Source organism: Talaromyces atroroseus, assembly GCF_001907595.1.
Source record: "Talaromyces atroroseus strain IBT 11181 chromosome Unknown scaffold_2, whole genome shotgun sequence".
Lineage (NCBI taxonomy): Eukaryota > Fungi > Ascomycota > Eurotiomycetes > Eurotiales > Trichocomaceae > Talaromyces > Talaromyces atroroseus.
Window position 1 is genome coordinate 882,393 of NW_017971434.1, and position 23,077 is coordinate 905,469.

At 47.3% G+C, this 23,077-nt stretch overlaps 7 protein-coding genes across 7 annotated transcripts; 4 read left to right on the plus strand and 3 right to left on the minus strand.

The window, feature by feature from the left end:
* Positions 1-750: 750 nt before the first annotated feature.
* Positions 751-3,811, plus strand: UA08_02456 (hypothetical protein; the record flags this gene model as incomplete). The annotated part of the gene is made up of 7 exons (XM_020264500.1): positions 751-1,297; positions 1,381-1,649; positions 1,702-1,901; positions 1,951-2,110; positions 2,173-2,432; positions 2,499-2,977; positions 3,039-3,811. The coding sequence occupies 7 exons, from the start codon at positions 751-753 to the stop codon at positions 3,809-3,811; spliced, it is 2,688 nt and encodes an 895-aa protein (XP_020122324.1).
* A 1,009-nt stretch (positions 3,812-4,820) lies between these two features.
* On the plus strand, positions 4,821-7,500 carry UA08_02457 (Eukaryotic translation initiation factor 3 subunit C; the record flags this gene model as incomplete). The annotated part of the gene is made up of 2 exons (XM_020264501.1): positions 4,821-5,178; positions 5,258-7,500. The coding sequence occupies 2 exons, from the start codon at positions 4,821-4,823 to the stop codon at positions 7,498-7,500; spliced, it is 2,601 nt and encodes an 866-aa protein (XP_020122325.1).
* Positions 7,501-8,354: 854 nt separating this feature from the next.
* On the minus strand, positions 8,355-9,200 carry UA08_02458 (hypothetical protein; the record flags this gene model as incomplete). Its single annotated transcript, XM_020264502.1, has 2 exons — positions 8,355-8,667; positions 8,725-9,200. 2 exons carry the CDS (start codon positions 9,198-9,200, stop codon positions 8,355-8,357), a joined length of 789 nt encoding a protein of 262 aa, XP_020122326.1.
* Positions 9,201-9,505: 305 nt separating this feature from the next.
* Positions 9,506-11,066, plus strand: UA08_02459 (60S ribosomal protein L7; the record flags this gene model as incomplete). The annotated part of the gene is made up of 4 exons (XM_020264503.1): positions 9,506-9,519; positions 10,073-10,181; positions 10,385-10,551; positions 10,607-11,066. 4 exons carry the CDS (start codon positions 9,506-9,508, stop codon positions 11,064-11,066), a joined length of 750 nt encoding a protein of 249 aa, XP_020122321.1.
* Positions 11,067-11,307: 241 nt separating this feature from the next.
* On the minus strand, positions 11,308-12,558 carry UA08_02460 (hypothetical protein; the record flags this gene model as incomplete). The annotated part of the gene is made up of 4 exons (XM_020264505.1): positions 11,308-11,462; positions 11,535-11,650; positions 11,814-12,349; positions 12,406-12,558. 4 exons carry the CDS (start codon positions 12,556-12,558, stop codon positions 11,308-11,310), a joined length of 960 nt encoding a protein of 319 aa, XP_020122322.1.
* Positions 12,559-13,256: 698 nt separating this feature from the next.
* UA08_02461 (Peroxisomal hydratase-dehydrogenase-epimerase) lies at positions 13,257-16,246 on the plus strand (the record flags this gene model as incomplete). Its single annotated transcript, XM_020264506.1, has 6 exons — positions 13,257-13,412; positions 13,475-13,702; positions 13,754-13,862; positions 13,915-14,004; positions 14,058-14,445; positions 14,500-16,246. 6 exons carry the CDS (start codon positions 13,257-13,259, stop codon positions 16,244-16,246), a joined length of 2,718 nt encoding a protein of 905 aa, XP_020121892.1.
* Positions 16,247-17,231: 985 nt separating this feature from the next.
* Positions 17,232-19,250, minus strand: UA08_02462 (hypothetical protein; the record flags this gene model as incomplete). The annotated part of the gene is made up of 1 exon (XM_020264507.1): positions 17,232-19,250. One exon carries the CDS (start codon positions 19,248-19,250, stop codon positions 17,232-17,234), a length of 2,019 nt encoding a protein of 672 aa, XP_020121891.1.
* Between the last annotated feature and the right edge of the window lie 3,827 nt (positions 19,251-23,077).

Sequence of the window (23,077 nt, forward strand, 5' to 3'; positions counted from 1 at the left end):
GTAACTGGAAGGAAGGCAGGGAAGGAAAGAGCTGTTTTGGGTATGCCGTCGTGCCTCCTACACTTATCTTCTACCCGACCTCCATCCACCATCCCATCTCTCGCTGCATCTTCTTCTCTGCTCTCCATCGTTGTCTTGTAGCTCTTTATTTCCTTTCTCTCTCTTTTTTTTCTCTTTTTCTTTTTTGTTTCATCTCTCTTATCCTGCCATCAAGGAGCAACCCCAGAGATTTGTCCCCCACAGCGCAGGCATTCCAGGTTAGAACCCGAAGCGATCCTGCCGACAATCCTCACTGAGGGCTAGCTTCTAATTAACTAGCCTCTTTACCAACCATTCCCGCCCAACGACATCAATCCATGAGCCCTCCTCCTCCTCTCTGCCTCACAAACCGACATTGTGTGAATTGGCGCACAGCTTCATTGTGCAGCCCCTACAATTATTCTCACAAGCAAAGCCCGGGATTATGAATAGCTGCATTTATCTCTAGCACCAATTCAGCTTTTCACGCGTCATCCACTCCTCGCTTGCGTCAGACGCCATTCTGCTCCCCCACTGTTTCTACGCTACGTCGCCTGTACAGTGAGAGCCTCAGTTAATGTGCTGCATACCCAACTTGTCTCTTCCAGCACATATTGAGTGATTTAGCACTGTTGCTAGACAATACGTTACTCATTTCTATCATCAACAGCCTCATCTTTTCAGCCCCCTTACCCTCCGCATGAAATTTGGTTCATATCAGACAGCCACGCCATGGATTCCCAGTGGCAGTCCTATGGCAACCTCCCACCAGGTCATCCGCCTCATCTTGATAATGCAGCAGGGTCTAATCCGTATCGTCTGAACACCAAGTACAATGGACAACAGCAGGTTCAACCACCCGCCGGATACACCTATGAAAGTTACCAATCTCCCATAACCGCCGCGCAAACCTCTGCTGGCTCCACGTCCAAGTCTGTATCGATGGCTTCATCTCCAGCGGCAACACCCCATACACGCGATTACTTTACCGACGCCGATACCCCCATGGAGGATGCTGACCCTTACAATCGTGCTAAATATTCTACGAGGTTGACTCACAATACTCGTCCGTCGTCGCAATACATGCCGACCGAGGAGTCATCCGCTGCGCGCCGATACTCCCCTATGAACATAATGTCTCCAACTCTACCGTACTCGTCAAGTCCAACGAAGCCTGCCCAGAATCCCTTTGTTGGACCTTCTGGCCCAGGTAGTTCTCGTCAGTCCCCTACGAGAGCTAGTGCGTATACGTCACCACAGGCGTATCAGTCACCCCCAGGTGTGTCTATACTGTATAGTGTTTTGTCATCGGTTGACCGATCATGCCAGTAGCGCGGCTAACGAATTAATTCTGTGGTCTAGGCTCTCGCGCGTCTCGTCTGCCTCCTTTGCAGCCATCGGACATTAGCCCGGAACAATATCTACCTTCTTCGGCTACTTCCCAATTGAGCGCCCCCTTCAGCGCCGAAATAAAGTCACCGCGCACAACTCAACAGAACAATCACAAACAGTTGCCCGGTCGTGGACCGATACCAAAGTTCACAAGCATCAAGTCGATTCAGGAGCTTAAGCCCAGCATCAATGCGCAACCGGCTTTCCGAAGAGCCAATCCTGAGGGGGGCTTTATCAGTGTAAGTAACCAATTCCTTCCGTCGTGTAGACAATGCTAACTAAGGGTCCCAGCCACTACAAGCACTCACGACCCACCTACCAGCTACGTATCGCATATGCAACCCTACTTTCAAATACGAGTCGTCGCGCAACCCTCGTCGTGTCTTAACGAAACCCAGCAAAGGCGTAAAGAATGATGGATTTGACAACGAAGATAGCGATTATATTCTATATGTCAATGACATTTTAGGCAGTGAAGAAGGAGGTCACAAGTACGATAATCTTCCCAATATAATTCAAAATGTATACTGACTTTGCTAGCAATCGCTATTTGATTCTTGATGTCCTAGGTCAAGGAACTTTCGGACAGGTGGTCAAGTGCCAGAATCTCAAAACCCAGGAGGTTGTGGCTGTGAAAGTGGTGAAGAACAAGACCGCCTATTTCAATCAAAGCATGATGGAAGTGTCTGTGCTCGACTTGGTACGTTCTTTCTTTTCATAGCTAGGGCCCTTTGGACGACGCAATCTAATGCCTTAAAATAGCTTAATAAGAAGTACGACAAAAATGACGATCATCACCTACTTCGACTCAAGGATACTTTCCTACATCGTCAGCATCTCTGCCTAGTGTTTGAACTGCTGAGTGTGAACCTATACGAGCTCATCAAGCAGAATCAGTTCCGCGGACTAAGCACAACACTTGTGCGTGTGTTTGCGCAACAATTACTGAATGGTTTAAGCCTTTTAAATAAGGCAAGATTGATACACTGCGATCTGAAGCCGGAGAATATACTGCTAAAGAAGTAGGTTTATCTCTCTCAGTGTTTTCCGAAGATAGAAAGCATGCTAACAACATGTTATCAATTCAGTCTTGAAAGTCCTATTATCAAGATTATCGATTTTGGCTCTGCTTGCGATGAACGTCAGACGGTGTACACGTACATCCAATCCCGATTCTACCGTTCACCTGAAGTCCTTCTAGGTCTGCCATATTCATCTGCAATTGATATGTGGTCTTTAGGTTGTATAGTAGTCGAGCTCTTCCTTGGTCTGCCGCTCTTCCCAGGTTCGTCGGAGTACAACCAAGTGGCCCGTATTACAGAGATGCTGGGGTTGCCGCCTACGTGGATGCTTGAGATGGGAAAACAATCAGGAGAGTTCTTTGAGAAGACGCAAGATGAATTTGGCAGAAAAACATGGCGGCTCAAGAGCATGGAACAGTATTCTCGTGAACACAACACAAAAGAGCAGCCAAGCAAGAAATACTTTCAGGCGAGTACTCTGGAGGAGATTATTCGCAGTTATGCGATGCCAAGGAAAAACATGAAGCCGTCCGAAATAGAGAGAGGTAACCTTCACCCTATATTTCGACCCACCCGCTTCCTTAGAATATTACTAACGACTACCAGAGGTAAATAACCGTGTCGCATTCATTGACTTTGTGCGCGGCCTACTACAAATTAATCCTCTAGAACGATGGTCGCCACAGCAAGCCAAGCTACATCCCTTCATCACCCAGCAGAAATTTACTGGACCTTTTGTGCCTCCCATGAACTTGAAATTCTCAGCACTCAACAAAAGTATCGCTCCTGGCATACAACAGCAACAGCAAGCGGAAGCTGCAAGCAAGCAAAGAGCTGCCCAGGCCGCTCAAGCTGCTCAAGCCCAAGCACAATCTGCAGCGCAATCCGCCTACGCCATGCAGATGGGTCAATACCACTCGCCTTCTCATAACCAAGCTCCCCCAGTTTACAATGGAATGTATTCTACTCACCAGCAAGGTGCTCCACCGCCTTATCCATCTCAACCACCAGGATATGGACACCAAATGGGTATGATGCAGGGTCAGATTCAACCCCAATATGCACCGTCGCAAAGTCTTTACGCTCAAGCAACCACAAGAGCAGGACGGCAGCGAGCAACCACTTTGGATCAACAACAAGGAGGGATACCACCAACAATCCAACGTGTTGCTAGTCATCTCGACCCCAACGCTCCAATCAGACTTCAACCTAGTCCAGCCTACTACCCTCCTCCTCCGGACGGTTATGCCGAATCTGCTGCAAATTCTCGGCGTCGCGGAAGTCGCCCCGGGGCTAGCCATCGAAACAGAGATTTCATCCGAACTCTCGAAGACGGCGCTCTTGGCGATGGTTTTATGGGGCAATCCCAGTGGCATTAAATCAAGAGCAAATTTCCCTTGCATGGCGAGGGCTTGTGGTACAGGCCGATAGGGATCGTCCACAGCTCGTGCCTCATAATGCACAACGGGAAATATCAGCAAAAAAAGATGTCTTTGCTAAATAGCAGGAATTGTCTGCCTTTTTGGAGAAGGGAACAGAAAGAGGTGTAGAGCCTTGGCAAATATCTGATCACTGTTCATTCACATGTGGCGCTCAGCTAATGAATCTTACTTCTTTTTGAAATCGATTCGGCTAGCATCAAAACCGACCAAGGAGAGTACAGATTCTTACCCGCGTCCTCGACAAATCTCTGGAAAAGCGTTGGAAATGCGGAGCGTTATTGTCTAGTGATCATTGCCAAGTGCAAAACCTCAACGAACTTGCGGCCTCATGGGTAGTTCTTTCTTTTCTTTCAACGGTTTCCTTGGAGGGCTCGATATCGTTCCGCATTCATGGGTTGTTTTGGCATAGCGCCGGCGCAATTATTGGAAGACTTGTTTCATATTCCTACACGACGATGTTTTCGAGAGTGATAACCTTGAAATGTTTTTTTTGATGATCACCTTGCTTTGTCGTGGCAATGCAAAGTTCACGAAGACGATTGAGAATACTTGATGAGTATATACATTTCTCTTAGTTTAATGATTCATGTAGTTGTAGCAGAATAGCAGGTCAAATATCCATAAAACCCGACGTTCTAATGACTTATTCTCAATGATTCTCTGTCAGCGTCGAGCGTCAAACGCCTGGGCGTTTGGGCGTCTGCCATCTGGAAACCGATTTCTTGGCATGTTGTCTGCGACGTAACCTGATTGGGTTAAGCGACCCCTCGCTTAAATTTTGTATCGCCGCCTACCTTCCCAAGTCATCCCACTGCGGCTTAGGATCGTTCCTATCCAAAGACGAAATCATCGTCGTCAAGCAATAGACGCTACCTGCCCTGTCGATATCTCACAGGTCACAAACTTACTACTTGGACAGAAGCGCGCAGCAAGGAAAATCGCCAAGATGTCGAGTCGATTTTTCCACGGTGGCGATAGCGACAGTGACACCAGCTCTTCTGACGAGGAGCTTTACAGTGAGCACGAGGAGGATGAGCAATCGGAGGAAGAGGAGTCCAGCGAGGAAGACGTTACAGAGGATGATTCTTCCGAGGATGACACCAGTGAAGATGAGGATCGGCCTAAAAAAACCGGTGCCAACATTTTCTTGAAGGATGATAGCGACGACACCGATGAGAGCGAGGATGAAGACCGAGTGACTATTGTCAAAAGTGCCAAAGATAAGCGACTAGAGGAGTTGGAAGGCACTGTGAAGCTCATTGAGAATGCCGAGAAAATCGGTGACTGGGCAGTTATTTCAACTGGTGAGTTAGCTCATCATTTTAGACCGAGGGTCTTTTTTTTTTTCGCTATCGTGATTCACTGACTTTCATTTCTCTATAGAATTCGATAAGCTCAACCGACAAGTCCTCAAAATTGCCCAATCCGGACCTACTCCAAAAGTCTATATCAAAGCTATAGCCGATCTCGAAGACTATATGAATGAGACCATTGCAAAACAAAAGACAACGGGGAAGAAGATGAACGCAAGCAATACCAAGGGTCTTAATGCTGTCAGACAGCGCATTAAGAAAAATAACAAGGACTATGCCTCCGAGATTGACAAGTATCGCAATGATAAAGACGGCTATATGGAGGCTGTTGAAACCCCGGAGGTTAAAGTTGAAAAGACATCTCGGACTCGTGTTGCAACCTCTCTTGATGCGCTCACTGTTGAAGATGATGAGGGATTTGCCACTGTCGGCCGTCATGGAAAGACACTACAGTATACAGCTGAAAGTATTCTTAAACATCTACGCATCATCGTCGAATCCCGAGGCAAGAAGAACACCGACCGTCTAGAGCAAATCCGCACCATGGAGAAACTGCTCGAGGTCGCTCAGACTCCCTATCAGCGAATCCGGGTATATCTCACTCTTATTGCCACTCGTTTCGATCTCACATCCTCTACCGCAAACCACATGAGCCCCGAACAATGGAAACTCGCTGGTGCAGAGTTTTCTAGCCTTCTCTCTGTCTTGGAGGAAAACCGCAACCATATTGTTGCCGAGGGTGCTGAAGAATGGGAGGATGACGAGAAACAACCCCAGGTTGCAGAGGGAGAAGTTCTACGCATTCCTGGAAGCATTGTGTCATTTGTCGAGCGCCTGGACGACGAGCTTACTCGTTCCCTTCAGCACATCGACCCACATACTGCTGAATATATCGAGCGACTTGGTGATGAACAGACACTATACACAGCTCTCATCCGAGCACAATTATATGTCGAAGAACTTGGCAAGACTGACAAGAGCGAGCCAAGGCAGGACAGTCTTAACCGAGTAGTTATCAGGCGGTTGGAGCACGTATACTTCAAGCCTTCTCAAGTCGTTTCGATTCTGGAGGACGCTACTTGGAAGGCCATCCCTTCTGCATTGGAATCTTCCATCACTTCTCGCAATGCCACTACAGATGCCTCCGCTCTAGTCCAAACTCTGTGCAACTATTTGTTCAAATATAGCGATGGTATCATCCGGGCTCGCGCAATGCTTTGCCAGATCTATTTCTTGGCTCTCCACGAAAACTACTACCGTGCTCGTGATCTCATGCTCATGTCTCATCTGTCAGAGAATATTGCCAACTTTGACGTGAGCACACAGATTCTGTTCAACAGGACTCTCGTCCAGATTGGTCTCTGTGCTTTCCGCGCTGGCTTGATCTACGAGGCTCAGAATACGCTGTCCGAAATTTGCGGAAGTGGACGTCAGAAAGAACTCCTCGCCCAGGGTATCATTCTTCAGCGATACTCCACAGTCTCTCCGGAGCAAGAGAAACTTGAGCGACAGCGTCAACTGCCATTCCATATGCACATCAACTTGGAACTTCTAGAATGCATCTATCTCACTTCCAGCATGTTCTTAGAAGTTCCCCTCATGGCACAGACCTCTTCTAGCCCTGAGATGAAGCGCCGTGTTATCTCCAAAACATTCCGCCGTATGCTCGACTACAATGAACGCCAAGTATTCACAGGTCCACCTGAGAACACGCGAGACGGTGTGATCATGAGTGCCAAGTTCTTGGCCGGCGGAGACTGGAAAAAGGCCACCGAATTGCTGAATTCGATCAAGATTTGGGATTTGATGGCCCAGCCTGACAAGATCAAGGAGATGCTTGCGGGACAAATTCAAGAGGAAGGCTTACGTACCTACCTCTTCACCTACGCACCTTTCTACGACACACTCTCAATCTCCACACTTGCCAACATGTTTGAGCTCTCCGAGAAAAAGATCGTTTCAATTGTCAGCCGTATGATCTCTCACGATGAGCTCGCAGCCGCTCTTGATCAAGTGAATGATGCCATCGTCTTCACCAAGGGCGTTGAGCTGTCTCGTCTGCAATCCCAGATTGTGACTCTCGCTGATAAATCCATGTCTCTTCTCGAAACCAACGAAAAGACTCTGGAGCAGCGCACACAAGGCATGGCAAATGCTTTCCAGAGGGATCAAGGCCCTGGTGCTCGTGGTGGCCGAGGCGGTGGACGAGGGGGCCAAGCCCGCGGAGGACCAAGACTGCCCGGCGGTCAACAGCGACGTCCAGGTGGTCAACAATTCAGCGGCGGTGCATTGGGCGGTGCTATCAAGGCATAGATAGAATCTCCTTTATTTCCATTTTCTTTTATAAAGACTGACGAATGCCTTTAATGTAAACATTTTTTCTCTTTTACTTTGACCGTTCATAGGGCTGTGTTTCTTTATGAACCTCAGAAAAGTCTCAACCCTCATGTCTCCTTGTCTTCTATTTTCCATTTTTTCTTTTTTGAAGTCTCTCTACTGGAGTTTGTGTGTCATTTACTCAGGTGGAAAAGAAAATTGGATGATACAAATGTGGTTATGCTGCCAGGCCTGTGGTTCCTTGGTCCACTTTCTCATCTTCATTTCATTTTTGATAATCAATGAATACCACTAAAGAATCATAAGGTAGCGATGAATTCAATAGTTGCAATTTTCCTTTCGGTGCATTTGTTACCTAAATTTCGTGCAAGTTGTTTATGCCTGCGGTACATAGATATGTTTTTCCTATCATGATATCTAATCTACTTACCCTAGGTAAGACATATCCTGTCTAGGTTAGATGCTTGCGTAGACTACCTCGGTACATCTAGCTATATAAAAGGATATTTATTCTCAACAAACTTCATGTTGAGAATTTGATATACATATAATTAGCGTTGATCTATATATATATGAAGATACCTAGGTAAATATGATCACTAGCACACGCGATCGTCCAACCATAGAGAAGAGCCATTCGTGAAATATAGCACAGATTATCTAGTGATCAGCTCTATATGATAAGACAAGGGGAATGAATAAGACATTGGACTCTTCCAGGTTGTAGACACTAGTATTTATTTTTTCCGTCAATATCATTATTTGATATTGCGTAAGATACTCCGCTCATTACTCATGATCGTAACTCGTTTTCATTCGTATTCGTTCCATCAAACATCCTCATCTAGGAGATTTTGAGGAGACCAATATTCATTCTCCTCGCATTGATTATCAAGCCAAACCAATCCGTCAGCTAATAAATCGTCTATGACTGTCGCTGCCCGCGCTTTCTCCCAGTTAAGGTTCGCTTGTAACATAGAAACCGTAACGTAACCAAGGACTTGTATGGCCTCTAGAACCGTCGCTTGATCCGAGTTGAGTTCCTTGGGTATGGACCGGATGTATTGCTTGCTTCCGACATGGATGATGCTAAATCCAGAACCCAGAGGCTCAAGGGACTTAACGGCTCGGAGAATATCATCACTAGCGAAGAGTGAGTTCATATTTTCATGGGCTTGACTTAATGTATATGAGACATACTTTGATAGCTCTAAGCCTCCGCCAATAGCTTTCCCTCTCCCTACTCTTTTGCGACATTCTTCAACACCTATTAGACCGCCGTTTTCACCTCTTGTTTCTCGGCATAACTCCACAATTCTTGCTGCAACTTCGAAGTAAAAGTCATTCATGTCACCACCCAATATTTGAGTCCAGAAGCTGCCTCCTTCCATCAACCCTTTTCGGCCGCCTTTACCCTTGACATTGCTTGCCGCGAGAGGATCAACACCGATGGCATTGCACATACGCGCAAACTCGGCACGGAAAGTAGAATTAGACTTGATGGTGGATGCATGTTCGAGCGCAAATGTGTGCAGTAGCGACTGGAATACCGAAAGTTGTGTTTGTAGTGATGAAAGGTGTGTCGAGCGCAGGTTCGCGCCGTGTGTTGCGTAAGATTGAGTCGCCTGGTTCCGGTTGGCGAACGCGCCGAGCCCAACCCCTCGTCGCGCAGACATTATGTTTGAACATTAAAAATTTACATGTCAAACCAAGATAAATCAAAGGGTGAATATATGTCATCAAGGACTGGTAACTTATCAGAAGGTTCACTTGCCGTCATGCGCGGGACCCGTTGCTAGCCCTAGCCCTAATGCTGATAAGATAACGTCGGAACGAGTGTCGGCCCGCAGACACGTTAAATCAACCTTACCCAGGTAGGAATAGTGAGTTCCGTCTACCCACAAAGTAATTTCTTTGCGGATTCTTCTTCTTCTGCCATCGCCCAACCGACAATCGACAACAGCGACGACGCACAATCGAAATGGCTGCCACAACGTACGATTACCCTTGAACATCTTCAAGCTGTTTAGCAAGGCTTCAGTCATAGTCCTCTCTCGCTGGAGTTGCTGCTGCGTCCAATGCTCAGCGCCAGCTCGATTCTTCCCAGTGGCTGACATTTACACTGGGTCAATTTGGAAATCAAATTGCTCGGGTTAATGATGGCGAGGGGTATTGGGGTTGAAGGCAGCTTTGCTCTTTCTCCCTAAAATCAATTATCATGTGTCTGTATTTGCGATGAGAAAGAAATTTCTCTTCCGCGAATGAGAGCGATGATAAATCTTCCTGAGCGTTTTGCTTAGGGTTTTGTTGCTTGAGGCATTACTGGAGATCATCTACCCATTGAAACTGTTTGCCTGTAAAATGGCATACAGAATTAGAAAGGGACATGGTTGATCTACCTATCATCCTCATCAACCAAATGAATTTCGTCGAGTTATTCTTCGCACCGCCCCAGTCTGAGAATGTGGCTCTATGCTGCAGTTCTTTCTACTCGGCGATTTTCTTGTCTATCATGGACAGACTGTACTGACATTGTAAATTTCAACAGTGTCCCTACCCAGGACCAGGTCCTTGTGCCTGAGACCCTCCTTAAGAAGCGCAAGAGCCAGGAAGCTGCTCGCGCTGCCACCCGTGCTGAGGCCGAAAAGAAGAAGCAGGTTAGTTTTTGATTTTCTGTGACGCATCCTTGGAGGAGGAAGGATAATGGCAGGATGATGATATCAACCAACACGCGACTAGACCACAGGTCAATGCTGTCGCTTTTGTTAACCATCTTTCGGGGCTGACAATTGCCATTCCTTTCTCTACCATGGATGCCCGCATTGGCGTTGCAGCTCAAGCTAACAGTTCAACTCCGTAGGCCAACAAGGAGAAGCGTGGCGTCATCTTCAAGCGTGCCGAGTCTTACGTCAAGGAATACCGTGATGCTGAGCGCGAGAAGATCCGTCTTGCTCGTGAGAGCCGCAACCAGGGTACCTTTTACGTTGAGGACGAGCCCAAGTTGGTCTTCGTTATCCGTATCAAGGGGTATGTTCTAAACCTACATCGGTTGGTGAATTTTGAATATTGACAAATGTATTAGTATCAACAAGATTGCCCCCAAGCCCCGCAAGATTCTTCAATTGTTGCGTCTTCTCCAGATTAACAACGGTGTCTTTATCCGCTTGAACAAGGCTACCGCTGAGATGCTCACCATCATCGACCCTTACATTGCCTACGGTTACCCCAACCTCAAGACCGTCCGTGAGCTCGTCTACAAGCGTGGTTACGGCAAGGTCAACGGCCAGCGTATCCCTCTTTCTGACAACCAGATCATTGAGGAGAACCTCGGCAAGTACGGCATTGTCTGTGTTGAGGATTTGATCCACGAGATCTACACCGTTGGCCCCAACTTCAAGCAGGCCTCCAACTTCCTCTGGCCCTTCAAGCTTTCCAACCCTACTGGTGGCTTCCACAGCCGCAAGTTCAACCACTTCATCGAGGGTGGTGACACTGGTAACCGCGAGGACAACATCAACAGCCTCGTCCGCCAGATGAACTAAAAAAAAGTCTTTTTCATTTGTGGCATCATGGATGTTTTATTTAATTATGGGTTGTTTGCTTTACTGGGACTGCATGTCATTAGCGTTATGATTGTCGATTCATACGTAGTCTAGCCAAGGTTAATCTGGACAAATCAGTATTCAATCCGCTCATAACCCCAACTGTTCTATAGTAGAAGCAATTGACTTGGTAGATCATTTATACTAGATACACCATTCATAAGTCTCTTGGGTCTGTGTTCTAGATACGAATCACTTCCTGAACTCTTCTCTTCTTATCCACAACCAGTCGAAGCTGCCTATCACGCCAATCCGCGACTTGAGTATCCGAACCTGTTGTTGGGTGAAATACGCCGTTACGTAGGGTCTGCGTGAACAGCTCGTATGATGGGTAATCTGCGGTAATTGAGGAAATAGTCAGCATTACTCAATCGTGTCTTTTGTAAATGATAACTGCAGGTTACGTACACCCGTCGACGAAATGATTTAGTTGTTCTTCGTTCATGCCTGTTCCCTTGGCGGCAATGAGTGTCCTCTCTTGTTCCTGTCGCCAGTCGTAAACGAAACGAGTATTTTGGGCATCACTTTGTGAGAGTCAGAAGCATATTCCAGATATAACCGAATTTGTTGGCGAATAAGGATGGTCGTAGCTCACATGTGTATAAATGCATCGAGGTTACTTGATGTATCAAACGTTAGAACATAACATAATGTAAAAATGCCGATTGCCAAGATCATAAAACTTACTTTGTCAAGACATCATACTCCTTCAAGGCATCATTGATAGCTTGAATATCTTCAAGTTTAACGTGCCCCAAACGTCCGTCGTAGTGACTTGATTTGTCTTCTATCTGTCTGACTGCGGTCTCCCATTTTTCTCTCAAGACATTGTCGTCTAGCGGCCTGAAACCAACGCACCAGCCCTCGAAAATCACAGCTTTGATCTTCTCATCTCCTTCTTTATTAACCACCTCCCATTGAGTTTCAGGAACTCGGTCACCTTGTCCCGAAAAGGCGGACTTGTCATACTGCGGAATGGCTGTGGGCTGATTAGCGGCGAGAGATTCGAAAACCTTTTTTCCAAGTGATAGATCGTGCGTCGACGGCTGACCCCGGTGCTGAACCAGAGGATTATCCGGATGGGATTCAGCCAGCGCGACTTGGTCTGTGTGTGTGAGATATATATCGTCGAGCGAAAGAGTGACGGTGGGGAGCGAATATGGTGAGGACCGGAGGGTTTTCTGCAGTATTGAGACCTTCCATTCCCATTCGTAAGCATCCGACTATGATGGTCTGTTCACGTTTCAGTGCGGCGAGAGTATGGATGTTGAGGAATTACCAGGACCGTCTTGCCAACTCCTTGCACGCCATTCAATCCTAGGAAAAATGGCGGGGCATTGGCATCATCCGCGTATCGAGTCTGATGCTCCTTCAAACGGTCGAGGAGGAAAGGAATGCAGTGTTGCGATTTGTCGTCAACGATTTCCGGCATTCTGGAGAAGTGTCGAAAATGATGAGTCTAGAGTTCTTAAGCCAATTCCGAATATGTAGGGTCTCTTTTATTTTCAAAAGACTTCGGACATGGAGCCGATATATATGTTAGATCTTCCCCACCAGCCGCTGTCGGCTGATAGTTCTGCCTAGACCGTAGATAGCTGATAGCTACATGGCATATACTCCTGGCCTTCAAAAGAAACATACAGGAGGAAGTTGAAAATGCGATCTAAATGCCCCATATTGTTTGTTGCTAGGCCTTTCGAAATGTTTCGGCGGCTGTTGTAGGTCTTAGCTCCCTCGCGCTATGAATGCTGGGCCGGCTTTAGTCTACGGCAGTATGATTCAATTAGCAAAGCGCGTCTCCTCGAATAGCATGGCATGGCATGGGCATAGTCACCCTGAGAGCTTCTGTGTAAGTCAAAGTGTGGTTGTAGAAGAGATTCATGTGCGTCTTGCATGTGAAGAGGTGATGTCACGTCACGGGGAAGCCCGAGTGGAGCCTCGCCCGAGGCAGCTTCCCCATTCGCTGGGCCGCGCTTTCTGGAGAGCCGAGGCTTCGTCGGCATCCTTTGTCGGACATCCCTCGTCTCCCTGCACATCCTCTTTTATAGCCAGATCAATGCACCCTCTTCTTTCCTCCTCGTGCTTTGAGCATTTCATCCTATACTCGCGAGCATACAACACTCTATCACAATGTCCGAGCTCCGTTTTGACGGCCAGACCGTCGTAGTCACTGGTGCTGGCGGCGGTTTGGGTAAGGCATACTGTTTGTTCTTTGGCTCAAGGGGTGCCAACGTCGTTGTCAACGATCTCGGCGGATCTCACAAAGGTGAAGGCACTTCAACCAAGGTAGGCTAGCGGCTTGCTTGAAATGTTGACTGGCATCAAACATACTGATTCATCTGTTGTAGGCCGCTGATGTCGTCGTTGAAGAAATCCGCAAGGCCGGCGGCAAAGCTGTCGCCAACTATGATAGCGTGGAGAACGGAGAGGCTATTATTGATACTGCCATTAAGAACTTTGGCCGCATCGACATCCTCATCAACAACGCCGGAATCTTGCGCGATGTCTCGTTTAAGAATATGCAAGACAAGGATTGGGACTTGATAAACCAAGTGCACATCTATGGTGCTTACAAAGTAAGCTTCAGAGCCATTTGAAGCTGTTGCTGGTTAATTAACAAGCTACAGTGCGCCCGAGCTGCATGGCCTCACTTCCGAAAGCAAAAATACGGACGCGTCGTTAATACTGCTTCGGCTGCTGGACTGTTTGGCAACTTTGGCCAAGCAAATTACTCAGGTAACCTAGCTCCAGTCTACGAGATAGAATGTCCTTACTAACGCAAGTGTAGCTGCGAAGCTGAGCCAAGTCGGCTTTACTGAGACCCTCGCCAAGGAAGGTGCCAAATATAATATTATTGCTAATGTCATAGCTCCAATTGGTAAGTGAATGGCGAGAGTCATAAGTTATTGGATGCCGACTAACAGCTTACAGCTGCTAGCCGAATGACAGCCACAGTTATGCCGCCCGAGTTTCTCGAGCACCTAAAACCTGAATGGGTCGTTCCTCTTGTAGCGGTCCTTGTACATTCATCAAATACCACCGAATCAGGAGGAATATTCGAAGTTGGTGGTGGCCACGTTGCGAAGTTGCGATGGGAGCGAGCCAAGGGAGCTCTGTTGAAAACAGACTCGTCTTTGACTCCCCAGGCCATTTTGGCCAAGTGGAATGACGTGAACGATTTCTCTCAACCTAGTTATCCTTCTGGTCCTGCAGATTTTATGTCCTTGTTGGAAGATGCGCAGAAGCTTCCTGCGAACCCAAGCGCGCCTGATTTGGATTTCAAAGGCCGCGTGGCTTTGGTTACTGGTGGTGGCGCTGGGTAAGGGAATTTCCGTCCGTCAAGGTTGATGTCTCTGTACTAACCGTCTTCTAGACTTGGACGAGCCTATTGTCTTCTATTTGGCAAGCTTGGCGCTTCAGTCGTTGTCAATGATCTGATGGACCCAGAACCCGTGGTTCAAGAAATCATCAAGGCTGGTGGCAAGGCTGTGGGTAACAAAGCCTCTGCAGAAGATGGCGATGCTGTCGTCAAGGCTGCAATCGATGCTTTTGGCCGCATCGATATTGTCATCAATAACGCCGGAATTCTCCGTGATAAGGCATTCAGTAACATGGACGACAGCCTGTGGAATCCAGTGCTGAACGTTCATCTCCGAGGTACATATAAAGTCACCAAGGCGGCTTGGCCCTACTTCCTGAAACAGAAGTATGGACGCGTAGTCAACACAACTAGCACCAGCGGTATCTATGGCAATTTTGGACAGGCTAACTATGCCGCAGCTAAGCTGGGAATACTTGGGTTTTCCCGCGCCATAGCCATTGAGGGAGCTAAGTACAATATCAAAGTGAACACCATTGCTCCTAATGCCGGTACCAACATGACTCGTACTATAATGCCAGAGGAGATGGTTCAGGCTTTCAAACCTGATTATGTTGCCCCCCTTGTCGCCCTACTTTCTTCCGATGCAGTGCCTGAGGATGGCACCAAAGGTCTTTACGAAGTTGGCAGTGGCTGGTATGCTCAAACTCGATGGCAACGAAGCGGTGGGCATGGCTTTCCTGTCGATGTCCAATTGACTCCAGAAGCAGTTGCTGCTAAACTGAAGAAAATTGTCGACTTTGATGATGGCCGTGCTGACCATCCTGTGGATGTATCAGCTGGCTCGGAGCGTGTCATGGCTAACATGGGCAATAAATCCGGTAGTCAAGAGGAGGCTCCCTCCGGTGCTGACAAGGAAATATTGGACAATATCGAGAAGGCGAAGAAGTTATCTGCAGAGGGAACATCATTTGATTATAGCGACCGTGATGTTATACTGTATAATATCAGTTTGGGTGCTAAGCGCACTGACCTGCCGCTGGTCTACGAGAACAGTGATAACTTCCAGCCTCTTCCAACTTTCGGTGTTGTTCCGTGGTTCAACACGCAGACCCCCTTCGACTTGAGTGAGATTGTTGCCAATTTTTCACCAATGATGTTGCTACATGGTGAACAATATCTGGAAATACGCAAATTCCCCATCCCAACAGAGGCTAGAACTATCAATGTGCCCAAACTGGTGGATGTTATTGACAAAGGCAACGCTGCCATTGTTGTGACTGGCTTCACAACCAAAGATGCACGGACTGGTGATGACTTGTTCTACAACGAGTCCACTGTCTTCATCCGAGGTAGTGGCGGCTTCGGGGGATCACCTAAGCCAACCGCCTCGCGGCCCAAGGGCGCTGTAGCTGCCTACAAGCCTCCTAAGCGCAGTCCTGATGCAGTTGTTGAGGAGAAGACCTCAGAGGACCAAGCTGCTCTGTACCGATTGAACGGCGACCGTAATCCTCTTCATATCGACCCTGAATTCAGCAAGGTTGGTGGCTTCAAGACCCCCATCTTGCACGGCCTTTGCTCTCTTGGTATCTCCGGGAAGCATGTGTTCCAAAAGTTCGGCGCTTTCAAGAATCTTAAAGTCCGCTTCGCTGGTGTCGTTCTGCCTGGACAAACTCTCCGCACAGAATTGTGGAAGGAAGGCAATCTGGTTCTTTTCCAAACTACGGTCGTTGAAACCGGCAAGCCTGCTATCAGCGGCGCAGGCGCTGAATTGGTCCAAGACGGCAAGGCTAAATTGTAAATGAAGAAAATTCAACCGGAAATATGTTATATTTAAATTATTCCTTCTCTGGTGTTTATTAAATCATGATGATGTTTTCTTTAGTTCGAAAATCTCTTTGGTTTCATTCTACCTTGTTATATTTGTATTGAAAATCATTTGCAACAAGGTCCTCAAGGCCTCTTTCTCTTATCTCCTAAAACCAAGGGGTTCCTGGCTAGAAGGAAGAGTCTCAGGTACCTAGGCAGCCTCAGCATATACCGAAACTGATAAGCGGTCTGAAACCCAAACTTTGTCTAAGTCTGATATCATAATGATGGGCAATCGAATAGAAGTCCTATAAGATAAGATGATTCAAGAAAGTCTTTTATAACCGAACCGTTTCAGGTTTCAGTATACCGAGCACAGAAATAAAAGGGACCAAGCTGAATCCGAACGGCACCAATATCAAGTCTATTCATTGAGATCAAAATGAAAGGTGAAAAGAGAGTTGATTTATAAACAGTTCAGGTAAGAGGCAAAGCAGAATTTGGGTGAGATTGAGGAAATGACTGGATTGATACAGAGACACATGCACACACATGCAGACAACGAAAGTGTAGGAAATCGCTAGACGCCGTTTATATGCTCCGTTATAAAAAGAAAATACAACCAAGAAGAGAGAAAGGAAACAAGCAGAGACAGAATTTGACAACCAAGTCAAGAGAACGAACAACCAATGAGCGCATGGAGACCGATTTGGTATCGATGCGAGTATGCTATAAGCGAGGCAAAAGGGAATCGAAGCAAATGGCGAGTAGAATATCGTTGGTAGATAGGTAGGTACAAGAAGATGTCGGGATGAGAGGTGATTCGCATCAGTTCCAAATGCGACTATGCGCGAGTCCTCAGATGTAATGATGATTTGAATGATGGGGTATGATAATGGTAAACGTCGATATGAAGTATGCACAAGAAAAGAGCCAATATGACAGAAGAATCCATGCCTAGGGACCTTGTTGAATTATCAAATTTTGATCGGTGAAAGGGGAGGGCCTAATTCCGGTAGTTGAGAAATGCTCCGTCGGTGACTCGTTGTATCTTGAAGATTAGCCGGCCGAGTTCTGCGCGATGATGCTACTGGCTTCGGTGTTCTGATATTTTCATGTTGATCGGGCTGGCTGCTCCCCGAAGATGAGATAGCACGCTCGTCTGCAACTAACGAGGAATCAGGAGATTGACCGTCACGGGAACCCAAGACATGGCCGTTGCTGTTCTTGATCTCATTAGCCTTTTTCTCCTCTGCTTCCTTCGCGGCCCTTTCAATAGCTTCTTGTTCATCCTGGACCCATTCCTTTTCCGTCCAGCAGCCCTGCCAACAGTTCTTCCAATCACACACTAAGAATTGAAAGCAGAACCCGTCAATCTTCATGCAAGGCTGAAAGCAGATACATAGGTTCTGGTAGTTCATTTTATTCTGATCCACATATGAATGTAGAAGGTTCAGATGGCACGTTATTGCAAAAAGGAGGTAGTAATTATACGGAGGAAGCTTGGAAAGCTCGTCCTTGAGAAGCTGCGGTGCAGTTGTTGCACCCTCGCATTTCTCCGCGATCATTTGTTGTGTTGTTTTGGGCAGAAGCTCATCAGGCAGCTCTCGTAGCCAAGCCTTGAACATAGACCCAATAGTGTTAATATCGTACAGGTCTGGCTCATCAAATAGATTAATATCGCCTTCGGAATCAAACCGTCGCTGCCAATGCTTGACTTCTTTGCCACTGCCGGGAACTCTGTATAAGCCTTCTTCCTCACATCCCTTGTAGTTCAAGTAGTCGATGCATCGATAAGGTAACGCGGGCATCCAGTATTCAGTCTTGTCCTTACAATCTTCCAATCTCTTCGAAATCCGCGTTTTTCGTGTTTGCTCAATTAGAGGGAGATTGATGACAGAGCACACATAATTGTCATCCAAGACAACTTCTCGCTCATTGGTACTTCCGCTTCGAGTAATCTTTCCGAAGAACCCCTTCCCGGCTTTACCCAGGCGATCTGCAGCTCCACTGGATGAGTGCTTTATGTTGTTGAATAGAGATGCAGATGCTCCTGATACTTGAATAAACGAGCTTGAAGGTACCATCGATGGGTTCGCTCGTTCTCGTCGGCTGGTCTGGGGGCGGCTCTCGATTGGGCGGTCAGAAGGGTTATGCGTGACAGTCGGGCTTGCTATTTCGTAGAAGCCTCGTTCTGGTCTTAGCGGTGCCGTTTTGAGAGGCGCAGATATTTCTTCCGTACTTTCTGAGACCTTGAGTAGGGTCGCATTAGACGGGCGACGCAGGCCCGCGCTCCTGGGACCAGAGCCATCATCTACTCTGATAGAACGCGTGCGGGAAAGTAAATTCGCGAATCTTGGTTTGCTTTTCTTCAGGGTGTGTCCTTGCAGCACGTGCTCACTGGTGTGCCTGCTATCATCTATCCCATGTCCATTTGGAGTATCACCCCGAACATCTTCCGCTCTCTCTTTAGCTGCTCGAGAGGCGGCTTCTAGCAGGTCAGACGTTGAACCATTCTTTCGTAGGGTGTGATGAGATCGGTCACGAGAGTTTCCACGGCTTTTCGATGCTTGTTCCGCTGAAAGACCCGAACTGTCTGAGTTACTGATCTTGTGGGACGACTTGGAAGCTTTCAGGTTGGCAAAGAATGACCGTGATGGGTCACGGTTATGTTTAGGATTTTCCTTGGGTGATGGCGGATACTGAGGCATCGCCGTGAAATTCGGCGTGGGCGGCTCTGCTGCTTCATAAGGAGAGAGTGGAGCTGTCGTAGAGGAACCTGTCCTTGAACGTGACGTGACCGGCCGTATAGTCGGTTCGTGGCTGATGGATCGGGGGGATGATGGGGAGGATTTTGGCGAACGAGGAGTGAGAGGGCTGAGCGTTGATTCTGGTTTTAAAGCATCAGCACTCTTTGATGCTGGATTTTGCATGCCTTTGTTGAACGTGGTAGTTGCGAGTTCCAAGGTCGGTGCTCTGTTTGATTTTGGAGGCATTTTGAATGATTTTCAATCGGCGCAGCCAAGATAAAATGTTCGCCTCTCAAAAAGATGAACCCAACACCGCGCTTGGGTTCGCTTGGGTCGCTCAAAAGACAGGGGAAAAAGGGGGGTTCGTCCGCCAAAATCAAAGCAACAATGGGCGGCGTTTCAGCGAGGTCGATTCCGAGAGCCGCGTATAAATGGGGGAAATAAGTCTCTGGTGCTTCTAAATCAAAGAGCAATAGTGTCAGCAGACAGGAAGGTCTCAGCGATTGACAAAGTTTTGACTATTCACTATGTCAAATCAATCCATGACCATGGTGTCTCCAACCACATAGGATAGAAGGATATAACGACAAGGAGGCTCATATTACCCACACCCCGTTCGCTGGTCAGGGATCGATTTGATCGTGAAGAAGAATCAAAAGAAAAACAGAATAAAAACAAAGTCATGGATGCACTTTGGTACACGTAGTCTCCCAACAAACAAAGAAGGGTACGAAGCAAAAAGACCAAAACAACACGTACCAAGTTTGGCCTGTCATTTTACTTTCGTCGCTGTCCCAAATCAATTATTGCCACCTCTCCCTCGTGTCAAACACAGTCTGCTCAGATGCTGGTTTTTGGGTCGAACGATTGGTGTGGCATAGAGAAGTGGCTGTGTAGTCGGTGAAGGAACGAATAATATAATGCTTCAATGACGGGTTCGACGATGGAGTGATCGAATCGCATGTATGTAGCTAGGCCTTTGCCCCTCTTAGACCCCCGTAAATGCTCGAGCAGGCCGTCAAAAGTCGAATAAAACGGCAGGCAAAACGAATCGCGATATAGAGTGTGCGTGTGAGCAATGAATTGACACGCAGAGCTGAGTGATAGCGGTATGACGACGGGGGTTTCTCCGTGTCCTGTCGCGACGAAGGGGGGAGGATGATGATGATGATGAATCACAAACGAACGATTCTGATGTTGGCTGACGAGTGTTCTCCGAGCGTTATTTTTCTTAGGCTGGGCTATGAGTGTTAGACGCCAGACCCGCACAGACAGTGCATTCCTACGGAGTAATAGGCGGTGGCGTACCTTTGCAATGCAGGCACGGGCGTGGAAGTAGTATCGAAGCCAAGAACGGCGTACTTATGCAGTCGCACTGTTGTGGCAATAGACCAGCACGTTCGCTATAAAATGGATGGAAGGATTGTCATGATAAATTGGCAATGCGAGAGACGGAGAAAGGAGAAGAAGGTTGAAGGAAGCACGCTAGCAAGGCAAGCGGGTGCTTGCCAGGGGGAGGGGGGCAGGCACCACTGAAAGGGGAAAGGAATGCCAGATAATTCTGGCACTAAACTAAAACACGCTAAATAATTGTATTCTTGCCTTGACGGTAAGAGTCCATGCCAAGCGGGACTCGGAGAAGACAAGAAGGAAAGCTCGTATCGCAGAGCCATGGCTCGAGCCTTTACAGCTGTCAATGGAACTTCAAACGATGCCAGGACACGCGAGCTGCCATTTGCCGAGAACAGCGTGGTGGATGCAGGGGTTGAGGGGGCCTACACTTAATTTATATGGAGCACCGAGTCCAACATCCACATGAGAATTTCGATAGTATACGGAGTATAGAAACATAGAAAAACACACTGCGCAGTAAGTGCTAAATGACGATAGGCCCTCACTCGCGAGCCGATCATTCCTTGGCCATAGCATTTATCCAACACAGCGCACTGCCATGTAACTAGAGCCGGATAATATTTGTATTAATTTATGATCGTTTATGATTCTTTCAGGAACGGAAGATGGAGTACGTAATACGACTCTGCTGCACTAGTCCGGATTGGGTATCGCTGGACCCGCCTGTCCATTAAAAGCTCGCGTTAAGATCGCGCTAGGCCCAAGCCAGTCTAGTCCACTGACGTACACCGACTATGGCGAGTTCAGCCAATCAGCTCGAGTGCTTCCTACGCCCGATGAACGACGAACAGTATATTACTATATGTCGAAAAAAATTCCATTTTGATTCTGATTGTCTGATTAGCAAAGCAATACCCTTGTATTTCTCTCCGTTCTCATTATCAAACTCCACTCTGTTCTATAAGGCTGTGAGCAAGCCCATGGTTCGAGAGAAATAAAGAGCTCCGCCTTGAACCGAGTTGACAATTTGTTAAGCCGCCCCCCCTCCACCTTCCATATCTACGTAATAGTCCTTGGCGGCTTTCGTCATAATCATATTCTTCTCGGATGCAATTATTTCAGTGATGAAATTGGAACTGAAAGATTTGGTTGGTATTCGTGGCTTATCGTTTCATGAATAACGGCATCTAAATGACTTAACTGATTCTCCTTAGTTGACTAGTTAGGTAACTAAATTTAGCTACATTAGGTAACAGACCAAGAGTCCTGGGGCCAAGATTTCTTATCTCCTTCTACCCCTTCAACCTGGTGTTTGCCGTAGACTGTAGTCCGTACTCGTTGCTGCCAGCCAAAAGAAGTCAAGTGATTGACAACTCCGATTAGCATTGATAGGCGTTGATCAAGGGGGCAAAGCCTCAAGATGATGGCATGGCTGGCCATATGGAGTATCGATATGCATACAAAAAGGGCGACATTGCACTGTATCAGCTGGCTCCACTTGTTCTGAAACATGGCTGATGAAACTGTTTCTCCACGAGCGAACTCGAGTCTTTGATTGGCATAACCCGTTCGACTGGTCATTCATACACTGGTTACTATTCGATGTTATGCAAAACAATTCAAACGATCATTTCTTTACCGAGCCTGCCTGAATCAGGGTATTAGTACTGATTTTTGCTAGCGCATAATAGTTCGTCCCCAAACTCAAAGTGGGCCTAGCATGAGCACGTGCCATCATTGCCCGAGGGCTAACTAAACAGTGAAGGCCAAGGCTGAGGCGCGTTTTCTTTTGCAAGCCGACTAAAAATGTACATGAATGCATGTTGCGCAGATCCGAGCAAGCCTGCACTGTCACCCTACCCTTGGTTGCTCTATCCCTTCGCCCTACGGAGTACGGAGTACTTGTGTGATGCCAAGCTGCAACCCTAAGCAGCAGAGGCTGCACGCGCCGCACGGACTCTACATTCTTGGTGACTGGCGGACTCGCTTTGGCAACATACCGATTTGTGTGCGGATAGCCCCGGGGGCCAGGGGTCCAGGACCTAGGGTCCCATCCTGGAGCCGCCAGTGAAGTCCATCTACTACTTACTCTATTTATAAGTGTAGCGTTCGTGAGTTTAATCAAAAGCGTCTGTTTCATATTGGTTTTATGCTGAACTCCAAGCTGCCCTATGCTTTGCATGAAGGCCATGACCTAGTTTGGTGAGTTTGCCGTTCTAGACCCTCGCGCCATGATAGGAGTACGAATTTGTTTGAAGTTATGCACGTATGTTCCTGGCATATACTACGAGTTTCATCACCCCTTATGCGTGCATACATTCATTTGCATGTGATATCTGTAATGCTTGGTGGCTAGGATACTTGTATGACTGCAGCACTGAAACCAAGCATACTACCCCCCCTGATCCAGTTCATCTATTGTGTCAACTTTGTCAAGGACGTCTTTTCCTAATTTAGACTATAATTGGGCTAGTATTCATTCTATCATAATACCATGAAGCCGCCCTGGATTCGCATGAAATCAGGACTTACCTAGGTTCTTAGTATGGATGAGATTCACGCTCGATCTACGAAATAGATAGCTTTACATCGACTACCTCAAACAAAGATTTTACCAAAGAAAGTGCTTCAATTTGAGGTATCCCATGCTACAAATACTGCATATAATGTATATATCCTCGAAACGAAAGTTGATTGGGTGGTCTCTTGACTGTCATGTG